At 43.1% G+C, this 15,956-nt stretch overlaps 1 protein-coding gene across 2 annotated transcripts in view; it reads right to left on the bottom strand.

Moving 5' to 3' along the window:
- The window catches only part of LOC147029459 (receptor tyrosine-protein kinase erbB-4-like), a 147,389-nt gene that overhangs the window by 27,894 nt on the left and 103,539 nt on the right, over positions 1–15,956 (bottom strand). For both annotated transcript variants that reach the window (XM_085872518.1, XM_085872517.1), the window contains exons 15-21: positions 11,591–11,748; positions 11,339–11,389; positions 8,907–9,045; positions 5,638–5,760; positions 2,935–3,033; positions 1,957–2,142; positions 1,679–1,834 (exon numbers count right to left, since the gene is read on the bottom strand). In XM_085872518.1, coding sequence (XP_085728644.1) covers positions 1,679–1,834; positions 1,957–2,142; positions 2,935–3,033; positions 5,638–5,760; positions 8,907–9,045; positions 11,339–11,389; positions 11,591–11,748 — 912 coding nt within the window. The remainder of the gene's footprint in view (positions 1–1,678; positions 1,835–1,956; positions 2,143–2,934; positions 3,034–5,637; positions 5,761–8,906; positions 9,046–11,338; positions 11,390–11,590; positions 11,749–15,956) is intronic.

Here is a 15,956-nt window from a genome sequence, read left to right as displayed (position 1 = left end):
TGGACTCTGTCCACGGCTGTGCTTGACATGCATGTGCGTGGGAAACGCTGATGGTGAAGAAGCGAAGATGGGCGTTGTTGTCGTTGTTGTTGGTAATGTAAAAATCCTAACTATAAAATAATTCACAGCACACGTACAATTAATCACCCATTAAACATAGGACGGGACCCTAACGAGAAACACATACTTAACGAGATAACTGATCTCGAGGACCTGGCTGTTGTATGCAGTAAGCTTCCAAATTCGCAAAATATACCACCCAATACACTGTTTATAACCGCTCAAATGCATTTTTCCCTGGCCTTGAACTTACCGGTGATGTCTGCTTTGTCTCTTCCTCTTACTCTTCGATTTCTTCTGGCTTGTACCTCTTGGTGCCACTTTCGATTATGGGTTGATCATCATCATGGTCAGTAGATTCGGCATTCGAGTGATCATCTCTCCAATTTCATTCTTCGGGGAGCCAGTTATGTTGTGAGATCTACCCCGTTCACACTTGTCCTCCAGCCTCATGATAATTCACTCACCTCCACGATGCCAATCAAAAACGCACCCTCCATGAATGCCAAATCCACCTGTATGGATAACCACCTTGCCACATGCCCACCCATCTTAGGAGCACTCACGACACAGAGGAGGTCGCTCAGAGCCGTCAATAGAGAACATGGACTCTTCACCTTCGTCTTCAATGAGATGCTTCAAAGTCCAGAAAACAGGCTGGGAGCGAAATCTTTGAGTTCAGGCCACACAACCGTCCAATCAGAACGAAAGCCACGCCACTGCCCTGGGTAACTGTAGGAGAAGACACCACACTCGGATCTGCTGTCATGACTGAAGGGAATCCCCATTGATGCGCCAGATACGCATAGGCCAGATCGCCGGCAAATGTGCCACTGATCCTCTTTCCCGAGCCTGGCAGGCGCAGGTTGACTCGATGGCTCCATCTCTGTGACGTGACTTGGCAGAGGTGATTTTTGTGCTTTGGAGGGGGCTTGGCCACTGCCGCTGCCTTCTTAACCACTCCCAATCCCACCATGATCTTCGTGGCCTTTCTGGTTGCAAGCTGATTTGACTCGTCACACATGAAATGGTTTAATCGCGTTTCTGTTTGTCTCTGTCTCTGTCTCTGTCTCTGTCTCATTGTTGCCCCACTACCACTGTGTCAATTTAAACGATCTCGGACGAGATGTTTTGTTTCTTCCGTAGTATTTCCAGCTTTCATTACATCTTCTCCATGGTTTGCTGCCATCTGGTTCTTGGTATACCCACCGGCTATTTTTAAGCGCACCTCGGTATATTATTCTTACTCGTCTTTCCTTACTCTCCGTTTCGTCCCCAAGGTGAAAAAGACTTGCAGTTTTGCGCTTGATGCACTGCAGCCAGGCCAATGGTTACTTCTAGTTGCCATCACTTTGCCCTCGACAAAGTATGAATTCTCCGGGTGCCTTAACACTTGAGTCGACTGCAATTGTACTGCAGGTATGTGATGAAGATGAAACCATGACGGTGATAAATCATTCCATTGTATATTTTTTTTATTCACTTTAAATGTACCAATTCACCTAAAGGTAAGTCATTCACAGAAGTACCAGAATATTGCAGAAATGTGATGCATGATGAAATGTCATTGTGGTCCTGTATCATATCATGTTGATCGGCAAACAGTTCGTGTTCTCACCTTTCCCCCATTGGCCTTATACTCCACTTGGTTAATATCAAGCAGTCGGGTCAATCCAAAGTCTGTGATGGCCACGTGCTCAGGATTTTTGACGAGTACATTGCGAGCAGCCAAGTCCCGGTGCACGAGCCGCCTCTCTTCCAGGTAAAACATACCCTGTGGCAACATGCAGTTCTGATTACCCAACATTCACATGCTGTGTTCAGGAGAGAGTAGGATACAGAGGGTTACTTTTTGACCCCAAATGTTACAAGACTATTTTGGAATGTCGTGCTCACCTTTGCTATTTGTACGGCCCAGTTCAACAGTAGCTGTGATCCAATACGCTGTTGGTGCTGACGCGTATAGTCCAGCAAGCAGCCGAGTGGCATGAGCTGCGTAACTAGCTGCAGGCTTGGTATGAGGCAAACGCCCAGCAAACGCACGAGATAAGGGTGTGCAACACTCGCCATCACGTATGCCTCCTTTGGGTGGGAGTGGTGGAAGATAGGCAGTGCTTGTAATTGAGTGGTGGAACAATAATCCGATGCTCATACACGATATCAATGCAGACACAACAGCAGTCACCTTTTGCTACCTCCTGTTTCCTGCACCTCTCACCCTTTTTCCCCCCCATTTCCATCCTTCTGACCCAAACCCTGGCATCTCATTAATGATGTAAACACGAAAACAACACATACAATTTCACCGATTGACCAAGGCAATATAAATACAGAATGTGGATCCCAGTAGATGGTAGAACCAACTTCCACATCCTCTTCAATCTTTCTTCCCTCCAGGTCTTCAAGGCAGCTGTTCACCACCATCTCGGATAGTACCCGATCCTAACCATGATCTTTCCTACTCTCGTTAACCCCACCCAAATTTCCAGTTGTCCCTCCTGTATCCATCTTGTCCACCCCATTCCTCTCCACCTCCCTTTGTCTTGACCTTCAGTTCTGCTGTTGGTGGCTCTGTCTCTGTTCATACTAGCTCTTCCAGAAGCCTCAACGATGCATACAAAGGAAAAAACAAATACAAGCAATGCTTTCTCTCCGCACCATGCACAAGGAAGCATCACTACTCTGTGCTGATGGTGTAATTTTCTCATGAAGGCAATTTTCTTGTTGATAGACCATGAGCTTTTAGGGTTTCATGACAAATTCATACTTGTTGAACCTTTATGTCCTAACACTGTGCTAGAACAATTAAATAACATATTTTTGATCCTGAGGAATGATATTTCCTTATTTATTTTTTCAGAAAACTTTACATACATCGAGAACTTCGTTGTTGGCTTTGGGTGATGCTTCCTCTTTCAGCACCTTGATAGCCACAGGAATCTTGGTAGTTTCTCCTTCTGGTGTCCATGAGCCCTGAAATTGGCACACGTCACAAGCAGAAAATAAAAACCATAATATGACATTAACTGTGCATTGCAACCATTGATCCAAAAACAAAACCCCCAAATGTATACATACCATGGTGAAACAAGATAACTCAATGAGAAACAAGAGACAATAAAATGTCGTTTACATGAGAACAACTATTTCAAAATCAGAGATTGTAAATAAAGGTCTCCATTGATACGATAGCACGTTAGCGTTCAATTGCTCTCTGTAACTGGTGGTGGTGGAGTACAATAGGAAGTGGTGCATGCTTCTCAGGAAAGAGTTAATAATCCTGGATAGGTCACCCATTTATATATATTTTTTTTATACAAGGTCGAAGGCTCGTAATACCAGCCCGGTGTTAGCTTAGTGGTTCGTGGTTAGTGGTTAAGGTGGCTGGCTTGGAAGCTTGGGGTCTTCAGTTTGAACCCTTGTCTCCCATTGAATGAACACCAAGGGGCGTTGACTCAGCCTGTCATCCTTCTGAGGTCGGTGAAATGAGTTCCAGTGTATTGGGGTAATGACCATTCAGGGTACCTGCTTCGGAGTGGCGGCCCATCCAGAACTGTACTCCTCGCCAATGAAACTGCCTTGGCAACCGTATGTGCCTTTACCGTGAAAAAGGAATGATCTTATTATTGATTAAGGCTCGTAATGGAGCTGCCACACACACACACACACACACACACACACACACACACACACACACACACACACACACGGACATACTGATGAGACAAACATTAAACACAGCCACTGAGCTTGTGGGAAGTGCCGCCACTTCCTGGGATACTCTGGGTACCAGCAACGCCACAACAATGGTGCCGCTTTTCTCACCGCACTCAGCAGGGCATTTCTTCAAGAGGAATTTCCTCCTCCAATGGATGCCAACCTATGGGGATTGTCCATGCTTTTTCCTTTTAAATGCTGAACTTAAAGCAAGGAAGCAGCACATACCATTTTTAAAGTCCTTGGTATGACTCGGACAGGGTTTGAACCACCGACCTCCCAGACTCGAAGCCGATGCTTTAACCATTACATGGCTGAGTCTGGTCGAAAGTGGGGGAAAAAAAAATAAGATCAGAAGTAATTATTTGCTGAGAAAATGTTCGAATGGAACCCAAACCAGTGAGGGCAATACAACAAGTTTTTCCCTTACTCAACCACTAAGCTGATCAAAAGTGGTGACCATTGGAATCCAATTCATTAATTCAGGCACATGTAGCACCAGTCCATCATTGCTGGGGGTGGAGCCAGTGATCCAGTGTCCCTCATGGATCAAAGCAGAAATTTACAACTTGGCAAAGATCGAAACACACGATGGCATACTCGTTCTACAGTACAGCAGAGTATTTAACATCCTTCAGTGAATGCCAGCATGCAGGACAGCCTGATTAACATCTCCTCCAAACGACGGGTGATATGGTTCCCAGAATGTAAAGCACCAGGAAGACAGGTCAAAGACAAGTTTGCTTCCTTTAAGGTATCCTGTCAGCCTGGAATCTAATCACGATCATGAATTTTGCTAAGGGATTGCTCAATGGAGATAATGACATTTAATTAATTCATTAAGAATAATCGTCAACAGAGGAAAAAAAAAAAAACCCTAAAACTAGAAAACATCTCAAAATTCAAAGCCCGTCCACGTCAGCTTTGTACTCGAACTAAACAGTTTTTTTATTTTAAATAATTGTACATTTTATTATTTTGCGTTCTTCATATTCTCATAATAAAAGTTTGTTGAAGATATGATGACAAAAGCTCAGTTGGTAAAAATGTTATGGCCTGGACAGACACACTGAAGCTCAATGGTAATTGACATTACGATCCATATTAATACATTTTAGCGCCATGCAACAAGGTGAGTCGATTGTATGGAATATGGCTGCTGTATGTAATGAAACAGTTGTGCAGGCCAAAGCTTAATGCTCATTGTAAATTAAATCAAAGGTCAATATTCTTCTTCATCGATAATCAGATCAAGGCTGCGAGGTAGCATCATTGGCTGATGGCATGACTGCGCTGCTAATGCAATGCCCTCTGCTGGTTAAAGCAGGAATTTGGAATTTCACCATGGGCCGGTGATACAGTAGCTCACCTACTCTTCTCGAAAGGACACCATGGCATCTTTAATGCTACGAATGAATGCACGTTTAACGTCCATCCGAGGGACGCAAAACACATTGATGCCTCACCCTGCCTATGAAACACTGAGATGACAGTTTATAGCCGAGTCAGGATTCAAACCCAGGCTAGATAGCTGAGGTGAGTGTGTGTACCTCTAGACCATCCTGTCAGCCCATCAGAGGTCAATGATGTGTTCATTAAAAGGCCACACAGTGATATTAATTAAAGTACCAGAGATTGGTAAGATGGCATAGAAAAGAGAAAGATAATTGAACTTGACCTCAGATGTATGTACCTGTGAACTCATTTGTAAGATTATGATAATCAGACTAGGGCAGAGGTAAAACAATAAAACATTACAAAGAATATTGTTCCATATATCACAAGAATATCACACTGAAACTACCGACGCTTCATCAGGGTCTAGTTCATCGAACGTGTCCGACATACAGCAAACATCACCTTAAAAACTGTCCCAAATGCACCAGATCCCAGAACTCTTCCTTTCTTGATCTCTGTCTCCTTGATTATGTGCAGCTGGGCCTGGTTTGGTGCAGCACCACTGGGCGTGAGGGGTTGTGTGAGCTGCAACAATGAGAAAGGAAATTACAATCGTGCTTTCACGAGCGAACAATAATGCTTTATCATCGTAAAATTGATCATAAGAGTTGCACATGACATTTTAGAGCAACGTGATGTTCGATACGGCAGGGAAAATGTGTTCTCTTTACCTCGTCATTTTGAGTTTTTTTTTTTTTTCAAGCAAAATCTGCTGCACATCGTTATATTTATTTGGAATATTTTGGAAATTCAAGACCTTCAATTGACCCTGTGTACTTGTATTGGTGAGAACCTAGCACCCTCAGCACTTGGTGTTTTCTGACAAATTACAAGTTGCTGGCTACCTTCCTGTGAGGAGAAGAAAGGAGGAAAGGAAAGGAAAATACAGCTGTGCATCAGCTGGAGTCATCCCTTTCTTAAACAGATTTAATGATAAAAGCTAAAGCTGCAAGAATGACGAGAGTGAGCGATTGGGACATTGTCTGCTTGTCTACCCTTGGAACTCTACAAACCTTTTACTCTCCAAGTAGATAGATAAAGGACATCTACAACCCCAATCTCAAATGGACAGACATACACGACCGGTCAAAAGTTTTAGAACACCTCCATTTTTCCAGTTTTTACTGATATTTAAGCAGTTTAATGTTTCGATGTATCTGAAATTAAAGCATTGAATAAATAAGCAATTGCAGATAAAAAAATAAATCATGGAATCGTTTTGTTAAACAAAATTTAATCTAAATTTTTGACTAATCAAAGTCGCCACCTTTTGCAGATATAACAGCCGAATATACTCATGGGCATTCTTTCTACAATGGAAATCAAATATTGTTCAGAAAGTTCTTCCCAACACTGTTGCAGAAGTTCCCACAAATGTGTTGCACTTATAGGTTGCTTTTGCTTTCACCCTCTGTCCAGCTCATCCCAAACCAGCTCGATAGGGTTTAAGTCTGGAGACTGTGCTGGCCATTCCATCATTTGAAGCCTACCGTCTTGTTCTTTTCTTCTAAGGTAGTTCTGACATAGCCTGGAGGTATGTTTTGGGTCGTTATCTTGCTGTAGGATGAACCCTTGACCAACTAGGTGTCAACCAGAAGGTATTGCATGGTGCTGCAAAATGCTGTGGTAGCCCTTTTGGTTCAGGGTGCCAGTCCCTCTGTACAAGTCGCCAACTCTGGATCCAGCAAAAGAGCCCCAGATCATCACGCTTCCTCCTCCATGTTTGACAGTTTGTGTCACACAATGAGGAACCATCCTTTCGCCTACTCCACGGCGTACAAAAACCCTACGTGATGAACCGAAGATTTCAAATTTTGATTCATCGGTCCATAAGACCTTCTTCCAGTTTTCAGTAGTCCACTGGCAGTGCTTCATGGCCCAGGCAAGCCTCTTTTTCTTATTTTGCCATCTTAGCAATGGCTTACAGCCACTCGACCTGTCAAACCTGCAGCTCGAAGTCTTCTCTTCACAGTTGAAACTGAGACTTCCTTACTTCCACCAGTGTAAAGCTGCGCTTGAAGCTGCTGTCCTGTGAGCCGCCGATCACGCAAGCTGTTGACTCTCAGAAACTTGTCTTCTGATTGTGTTGTGGCTTTGGGTCTGCCAGACCTCTTCCTGTCAGAGTTTCCTCCAATTTCCAAGTGCCTTTTGATGGTGTAGGAAACTGTACTCATGGACACCTTGGCTTCTTTGCAATTTCTCGAAAGGAAAGGCCTTCACTTTTAAGGGTTATAATGGTCTGTCTGTCTTCCCTTGTTATTTGTCTTTTTCTCACCGTTATGATAGCAATATACTACTTCCTGCAGTGCAATATTGTCCAAATAATGCTTCAGAGGGTGTAGCAACACAGTCTGTTCCAACACTGTTTTTATACAGACAAAGGATTTGTAACTAATCAATAAAATTTGGGATACCATTAGGAATTGTTTTCATCAACTTTCAAGGCTTAATTTACTTCCATTGCTGTAGAACAGCTGCAGTTGCTAACCCATTACTTCTTCCCTGAAAAGGGCCTTTTTTAACAACTCTGAAATTTACTTTATTTTTCAGTTTTTGGTAACCTAAACTTTTATTTTTAACCTCTGGCGATTTACCGCTTTGCTTTGTACCCTTTCATGTTATTCACTGGACTTTAACTGCTTAAATTTCAGTTAAAAACTGAAAATGGGGGTGTTCTCAAACTTTTTTGATCGGGGGAGTAAAGCAGTGTAAAAATTATTTTGTGGAGTAAAAATTTTGGATGTGAATTGATCAGTGCTGACTCTTTCAGAAAGGATCTGCATTATCCCATGACGTTGGAATGACGGGGCAGAGCGATACTGTAGCTAGTTGGAAAAAGAGCACAGCGTGAAGAAAAAAAAAATAGACTCATAGATGTCTACGCACTCACAAAACACTCAACACTGACTGCGAGAAGCTACTGCCGCAAGCAGAAGAGCCAAAACAATCTGTAAATTGAGCAAACAATCTAATTGGGTGCTGACAGCATTACGGGAGAAATTTTGGAAAAATAATTTCAAACAAACTTATGGCTACGCGTCTGACTTATTCAAATCATAAAATGAAAAAAAAAAAAACTAGAATGGTAGTCGGTAGAGCACATACCTCTGCCACGTCAAACGGTTTACATTTTGCATCCACCTGATAGGCCGGATCGACATCTGGATCTGAAGCAAAATATAATCGGCTTGTTCTTGTCACCTACCCAACTCATCCACCAAGTTTTCTCATAACCCATCCCAGTTTGATATATCATGCAATATATCATTTTTGGCACAATCTCTTAATTGTTTAAGAAAAAAATTAAATTCTCCTTTCTGGATCCAGATCTTCACCAAAATCGAATCAGTTTGCCCGTCACACACCAAACTTGTCCACCAAGTTTTCTCATAACCCATCCCAGTTTGATATATCATGCAATATATCATTTTTGGCACAATCTCTTAATTGTTTAAAAAAATTTTTAAATTCTCCTCTCTGGATCCAGATCTTCACCAAAATCGAATCAGTTTGCCCGTCACACACCAAACTTGTCCACCAAGTTTCGTCCGAATCAGTCCATAACCTTTTGAGATATTCTGCCCACAGACAGACATACAAAGAAACAGAGGTGAATACATAACCTCCACCCACCTTCAGTGGCAGAGGTAACAAAGCAAAGGACAACATACCTCCCGTTCCACATATTTGCGCAGCGTATTCTTGCGTTGTACATTCTTTTGCCGTCTGTAGGCCAGTCCACCGATAAGGAGCAGGAAGACGGCAAGAAGTAGTCCCAGCACAGCAGCCACGACAATGACAACTCTGTTACTGTACCAATAACAAACGAAACCAGTTGGTCATCGAAGAAGTAGACTTTCGAACAGAAAATCAATTGGTAACGGACAGGTCGAGTCTCGATGGACATCAAAATATCACCAATAGGAAATCTCACTCTTAGTTACATGCTAATCATATTACAGCTTGAAGAGTAACATCGAAGGAGCAGTTAAGGAGGTTTAATTACATTCTCTCAAATGTCTTCACAACAAACAAAGTAAACCTGCTGAAGATAAGTTAATCTATTATTTATGAGCAAATACCACCCGCATTGCTTCGCTGATGAGAATGCTGAAAGGGGGAGAAAAAAAAGAGGGGGAGAGAGAGGAGAGAAAGTGAGGAGGGAGAGGAGAAAGAGAGGAGAGAGGAGAGTGGGGGTAGAAAAGAGACTGCCACAGAGAAGAGGGAGGAGAGGCAGAGAGTGAGGAGGGAAGGAAAGTGGGGGTGCGGGGTGGGGGAAGGAAAGTGGGGGTGCGGGGTGGGGGAAGGGAACGCAGCGAGAGGTGAGAGGAAGGGAAAGTAGACATGCAGTGGAATGTTAATTATGATTCAATGTCTCATAAAAATGATTCTGCATCGAATAACACTGAAGATGGAAATAAAATAATGTCTGAAATTCATTTTCTACCAGTCATACTAAATATACCAGCTGGAGCCAAACACTGGCCGGACACGTCTGGAGCCAAACACAGCCTGGACATGTCCAGAGACAAACTCCCATCGACATCCTGAGCCAAACACAGCTTGGACATGTCTGGAGATAAATACCGTCCAGACATAACCACCAACCAACATCCAGATATGTCGAGAGACAGAGAGACAGAGAGACAGAGACAGAGGTGTTGGGGAGTTAGCAGAGAGAATAATGTTGTGCTTTATGAACAAAAAAAAAACGCACGCACACGCACACACACACACACACACACACACACACACACACACACACACACACACACACACACACACACACACACACACACACACACACACACACACACACACACACACACACCCGATATCAGCAATTTTTTGGGAGTCGGCAGGTTGGGGTCAGTGTGATGACTGACGACAGTACGTACCATATACAACCCAAAAACCTTGAGTAGCTTTCACCGAAAAACAATGTTGCATTTATATAGACATTTCAGGGATATGTTCATAAACATTTAATCTTTATAAACAGCTGTGTGCGATAGGTGGGGAAAAAAAAAATTGGCTCGGTAATTTAGAAAACACGTTAATACAGCAAACGGCTCAGAAATCGGGTGTTATTTTCACAACAACTTGCTCAGGACAACAGAGCACGGAGCACTCACTCAGGACGGAGCATAATCCCCTCCCTCTGAATGGCGTGGCATGGCAAAAGTGTCTGCAGTGAGTGAACGATTCACTCAGAATGATGTAGCGCAGTACCGTTATCGACTGTAGGGTGCTCGGCAAGTGGCTTAAGCACTCAAGCAAGCATTTCAATTCAATGGTTGATGAGGAACAGCTAGCCAGGCAGTGGCTGCATTCCTTATAGGATTCCTTTAACTTTAAAGCCGATCTTCACCGTGCCAATATCAGTTAAAGAAATTAAATGAATTCATTCAAATAATGACTATATCCATGAAATTGTTGCTGTTTAATGGAGAACAACCAAGGCGATATCACAGTTTGAATAATGGATGAAATCACTCCAAGCTCACAATTTGAAAACTATAGCACTTAAAAAAGTGATGTATACAGCGATTTGTAGCAATGATGAACAGGCATTCGATAATATGAGTGAGGAAAGTGGGGGGAAAAAAACAAAAAAAACTTTCTTGTTAAGAAATCGTGACCAAGTCGAGGCATGGTTGAGCAGGCCAAAAAAAACATGGTGGCTTCAGTCCCAAGCGAGGTAACCAAGGAAATGCCTCAGGACCACAGAGGGCGAGGTTGCCGAGGATGCGTTTGATGAAAGATATTATTAAGGCCGTTAATTATCTTCAAAAGGTGTGTTTTAATTAACCCAAACACCCAATTTTCACTCTTTTACTTCCTTGGAGTTTTCTTAGTATGCATGCAAAGTTTCAGGCTGCTCGGTTTTATGGTTTTGGAGTTATAGAGGAGACACACTGACACACACACACACACACACACACACACACACACACACACACACACACACACACACACACACACACACACACACACACACACACACACACACACACACACACACACACACACACACACACACACACACACAATATTCCAATCAAGATATGATGAACCAAACAATGGTCAAAAGAATACTCACTTCTGGATTTCAATATAATCATTGCACTCCTTCAGTGTCGGTCCATTGCAGCTGCACAGCAGAAGCAGGCAAAGTTAGGATATCTTAAATAATTCACTTACCGTAGAGGTTTTGAGGAAGATCAAATCAAGTCAATGCTGTTTATTTTGACGTGATTTCACACCAAAATCAAGCATTATTTACTTCTTTGGCTAAGAAATTGAGTGACAGAACAAAGATGGTGAGATGTTGATGAGAGTGTTCACACCTCACCCCTGGGTGCAGTTTACATGACACAGGCGACAAATGTTATCCGCATCAGGATATTTGTAAATCAGGTTCTCATTTTCGGCAGTGACGCCATTTGGGCATTCCGCGAGGCACTGCTTCCCATCACGGTAGTGAAGGCACTGTGTGCAGTTGTGTGGACCCTGAAGGAAGGAACCAGAAAAAAAATAAATGAGAGACTTGAACATACACCAGGTACTTTATACAGTACAGTGAAGGTTTCCAATTAATTATTATACTTCATCACTCATAAAGATGATTGCTCAGGATTTGTCAAGGTCATAATATCCCCACTGGACCAATATTGTGAAGCATTTCATGAAGACCATTGGCACTGCCACAAGGCTGTGATCTGCTCTGCAGTTTCAACTGTACCAATCCATCCATCCATTGGGACCATACTCTGTGCAGAGCGTTGGTGCTGCCGAAGCAGTCTCCTTGGCTAATGGACACAATCCTGGACAGGGCGTCACTCCGACGCACGATACCAGCAAGCTGACACTCATTTTGCCGACCTCGGAAGGATGACAAGCAGAGTCAACCGCACCTGGAGTTAACTCAACAGCTGAGTGAGATTTGAACTCAGGATCCTCAGATCCCAAGCCCACCACCCTAACCATTAAGCCAACACCAGGCATATAACTGTACCAAGAGATGCTTATAAGAGCCATGCTTTATCATCAAATTGTATAAAAAATGTGAGATAATCTGCAACATATAATATGGGGATGGGGGGGGGGGGAATGGCACAGGATCGCACAGGACATAATCAGACAACTCATTCACAACATATGGACCCAACTTCGGGTTTAGATATGATGGTCAGATAGGATGGTACAAAGGTTGCACACTTGTTGTCTAGTTTGAGTTTTGATTCCTGACCTGACTATAAACTGCGTTGAATGAGGAATGACTCATGCTGGTGAGGGCACATGTCAATCTGTGTCGCTGGACCGGTACAACAATGGATGAAATCGACAGAATGATGATGTAGGTATGTTCACCACTTTGGTTAACACCAAAAACATCAGCTTCTCCTTGCTTCCTCCAGCGATTACCATAACTGGATCATCATCCTATTGATTTCTTCCATTCTAAACTGTTAGTCCAGGGGCCAGGAGGACCCTCCATGCACCCCACTCAGCATTCATTGGGACTACTATTTTCTTACTTGTTATGTAGCTGGTGAAATTTTAAAACATGTGCCCAAAGAATAAACTGTCATGACCAACGTTTTTTTTGAGAAAAACAATATTTATATGAACCAACAACAATATTTTAAATGAACAAGTTGATTTACTCATAATTTCAGCCTCCAGAAGAGATTTATCAGCTTAAGAACATAGAGATGTATCGAAAGCCGAGATCAAGAGAAGTCAGCATTATGTTAACACAACAATGGAGGCCTTTTCCAACTTCCTAGACCCTTTTGATTCTTCAATTGACAGAAGCAGACTCGATAACAAATCCTCAGGTGCTGCAGTATCAGCTGACATTGAATCTGATCTCCTTACAGCTGAAAAGCCAGGGGGCCAGAGCAGGGTCCAATTTTGTAGAGCTAAGACTAAAGAAGAAAGAAGTTGACTTATTTGAGCCAATTAAGAAAATCAATTTGAAGACGATGGCCCAGTGCAAAAAAGGAGGTTAAACTTACATCTTCTCAAAGCAAATTGGTGGAATACAAGCACTTGGGTAACATTGTCACCGAGCTTCTAGTGAAATCACAAGACATCACAGTCAACATGGCAGAGGTAATGAAATTGTCTCATACCCGTGCCATACTGCATCGGTTCCGCTGACGGTTACCTCCCAAAGACAAACAAGGCAGTAGGATTTTCATTTGGCACAAAGGGAGTAATGGACCGGGCGTAGTGGCGTGCGCCTGTAATCCGGCTACTCGGAGGCTTGGGTTGGAGGATCGCTTGAGGATGGGAGCTCTGCGCTGGGCCGCGCTATGAGAGGGTGTACGTCAGCCCGGAATCATGGCGAAACACAATCATTATCCCTGTGTCGTAAGAGGCGACCAGGGCTGCGTCAGGAAGGGCATCCGGCGTAAAACCTGTGCCAAATCAGTATGCGGATCATAACGGATGATCCGCTGTGGTGACCCCTAACGGGAGCAGCTGAAAGGTGAACAACAACAACAACAACAACAACACAAACAACAACATAATGGATGAAAAACTTCCAAATGCTGGTGTACTCACAATAGAAGATGTAAATACCCTGTTCTACTACTTGAAGGAAATACCTGATACATTCAAACAGACATGTGCGAAGTTGTACAATCAGACAAAGAAGTATGATGACGTCATAGTCAGTACTGACATGTACAGTACAAATTCGGTGAAGGCTCTGGAACGAAAGCGGAGAGGTATTACAGAGAAACTCTTAGTGAAAGGAGCTGGCACTAAGAAACCCTGTTATTGGAAGGCTTTCTTGTGCAACGAAGAAAACAAGGAACAGCTAATTGGGCTAATGCACGCCTGTTGGTCAGAATTAGTACAAGATGATCGGAGAGTACTTTTGATTAAGAATGGAGGAGCCTTTGATATTGCCAAGGAAGAATGCATTTCTGATTTGAGGTCAAACCAAGACTAAACAGACAGTAGGGTTGTTCCCTACTGCATCTATGCTGCAGAACATGGATACCAGTATGCAAGGGTCAGGAGTCCAGACAGTGACGTATTCTGGATCTTGCTGTATCATCCCAGGAAAATAGACATTACTATCCTCTTCAATACAGGTCATGGCAACAAGACGTGCCTTATTAACATTACAAATCTCTCTAAACAAACACTACACAGAGCAAATGTGAGGGGCGATGCTGGCGCTACATGCATTCAGGTCAGGTATGAGAGCATGTGCCAGAACAGCGCGTCGCTGCGTCCACTTTCCGCCGGTACTCCAGGGGCCTCCGTCTGGCCATCCCCCAGGCAGATGCCAGGCCCATCCCCATCTCCTTGAGATGATGGTCAACCTGCTGCAACCATGCATTCACCAGTTGTGATTCAGTCAGCTCTTTCAGGGGTATTGGAAAGATTAAACCTCTCAAGTTGTTACTGAGATGCCCTGAAGAATTTGGGAGATGAGTGGAATGTTGATGATGATCTTCTGATCGGGTGTGAAGTTCACCCATGCACTGTATGGGAAATCCAAATCGGAGAGCGTAGATGAAGTGCGGCACTTGATGCTCAAGTCAGAGTGTGATGGGGGACATTTCAGTTGACAGTCTAACATCCAGTACCATTGACCTGGCTAGATTGCCTCCGAGTAGGGCATGCTTGAGACAACATGTTGCTCGAGCAAATTATCAGACAAGACTATGGAAAATGGCAAATGTTGCCATCGATGGGATCTCCAAACCCTGGGAAGGACATGGATGGAAAGATGATGGAGAACCACTCTGGTGTGCAGATGAAATTATCTTATCTCAAAAACTCATTGATGTACTGGAGAGAGATGCAACAGGACTGGAAGAATCTGATGATGAAACAGGAGAACAGGAATTTGCTGCAGATAGTGATACAGATAGCTCCTCTGATGAGGACTAAAACAGCAAAAGTGACATTTGTGAAAATGGAGTACTGGGACATTATATTTTACTATGGACATGCAGGGAAAGGACATTATTAGCAGATTGGATTGTGTAAATAAGTGTTATCTTAGGCGTTAGAGATTCCCGATGATATTTGTTCCTAGTGAGACTAAAATAATAAACAGGTGCTTATAAATCTCTTCTAAAGGCTGAAATTATGAGTAAATCAACTTGTTAATTTAAAATATTGATAAAGAAGACACCCTGGAGTGGAAAAAGTGACTCATTTTCATTTTCCAATTCCGCCCCCCCCCCCAAAACCTCCCTCCCCTCCGATCTAACGCAATTTCTACTGCTTTAAAGCCGATATTGTTTTTCTCCCAAAAAACGTTGATCGTGACACTTTATTCTTTGGGTACACGTTTTAAAATTTCACCAGCTACATAATAAGTAAAAAATAGTAGTCCCAATGAATGCTGAGGGGGGTGCATGGAGGGTCCTCCTGGCCCCCTGGACTATGTGTTGGATTGGTTTTTCAGTCAGAGTGTACCATCAGTATGCGGGCCATCCCTCGGATCTTATACCGGGTGTTCCATCTGTGAGCATTCTTTGGTGGATGTTAAAGAGGCAAATTGTGTCATTCATGATATTAGAGGAGTTATTGTTGTAATTCCAATATCCTCCGATGTCTGAGAAGTCAAAGAAAACCACCTCATGCAATTGTCATTGTTGCGCTGCTTTGGCATCACTATATCTACAAGGACACACACAAACAGAGAGAGAGAGAGAGACAGAGAGACAGAGAGACAGAGA

The sequence above is a fragment of the Eptatretus burgeri genome, chromosome 3, assembly GCF_056783735.1.
Source record: "Eptatretus burgeri isolate ZD-2024b chromosome 3, Ebu_testis_v1, whole genome shotgun sequence".
Taxonomy (NCBI): Eukaryota; Metazoa; Chordata; class Myxini; order Myxiniformes; family Myxinidae; genus Eptatretus; species Eptatretus burgeri.
This window is presented reverse-complemented; position numbering and strand designations above follow the sequence as displayed.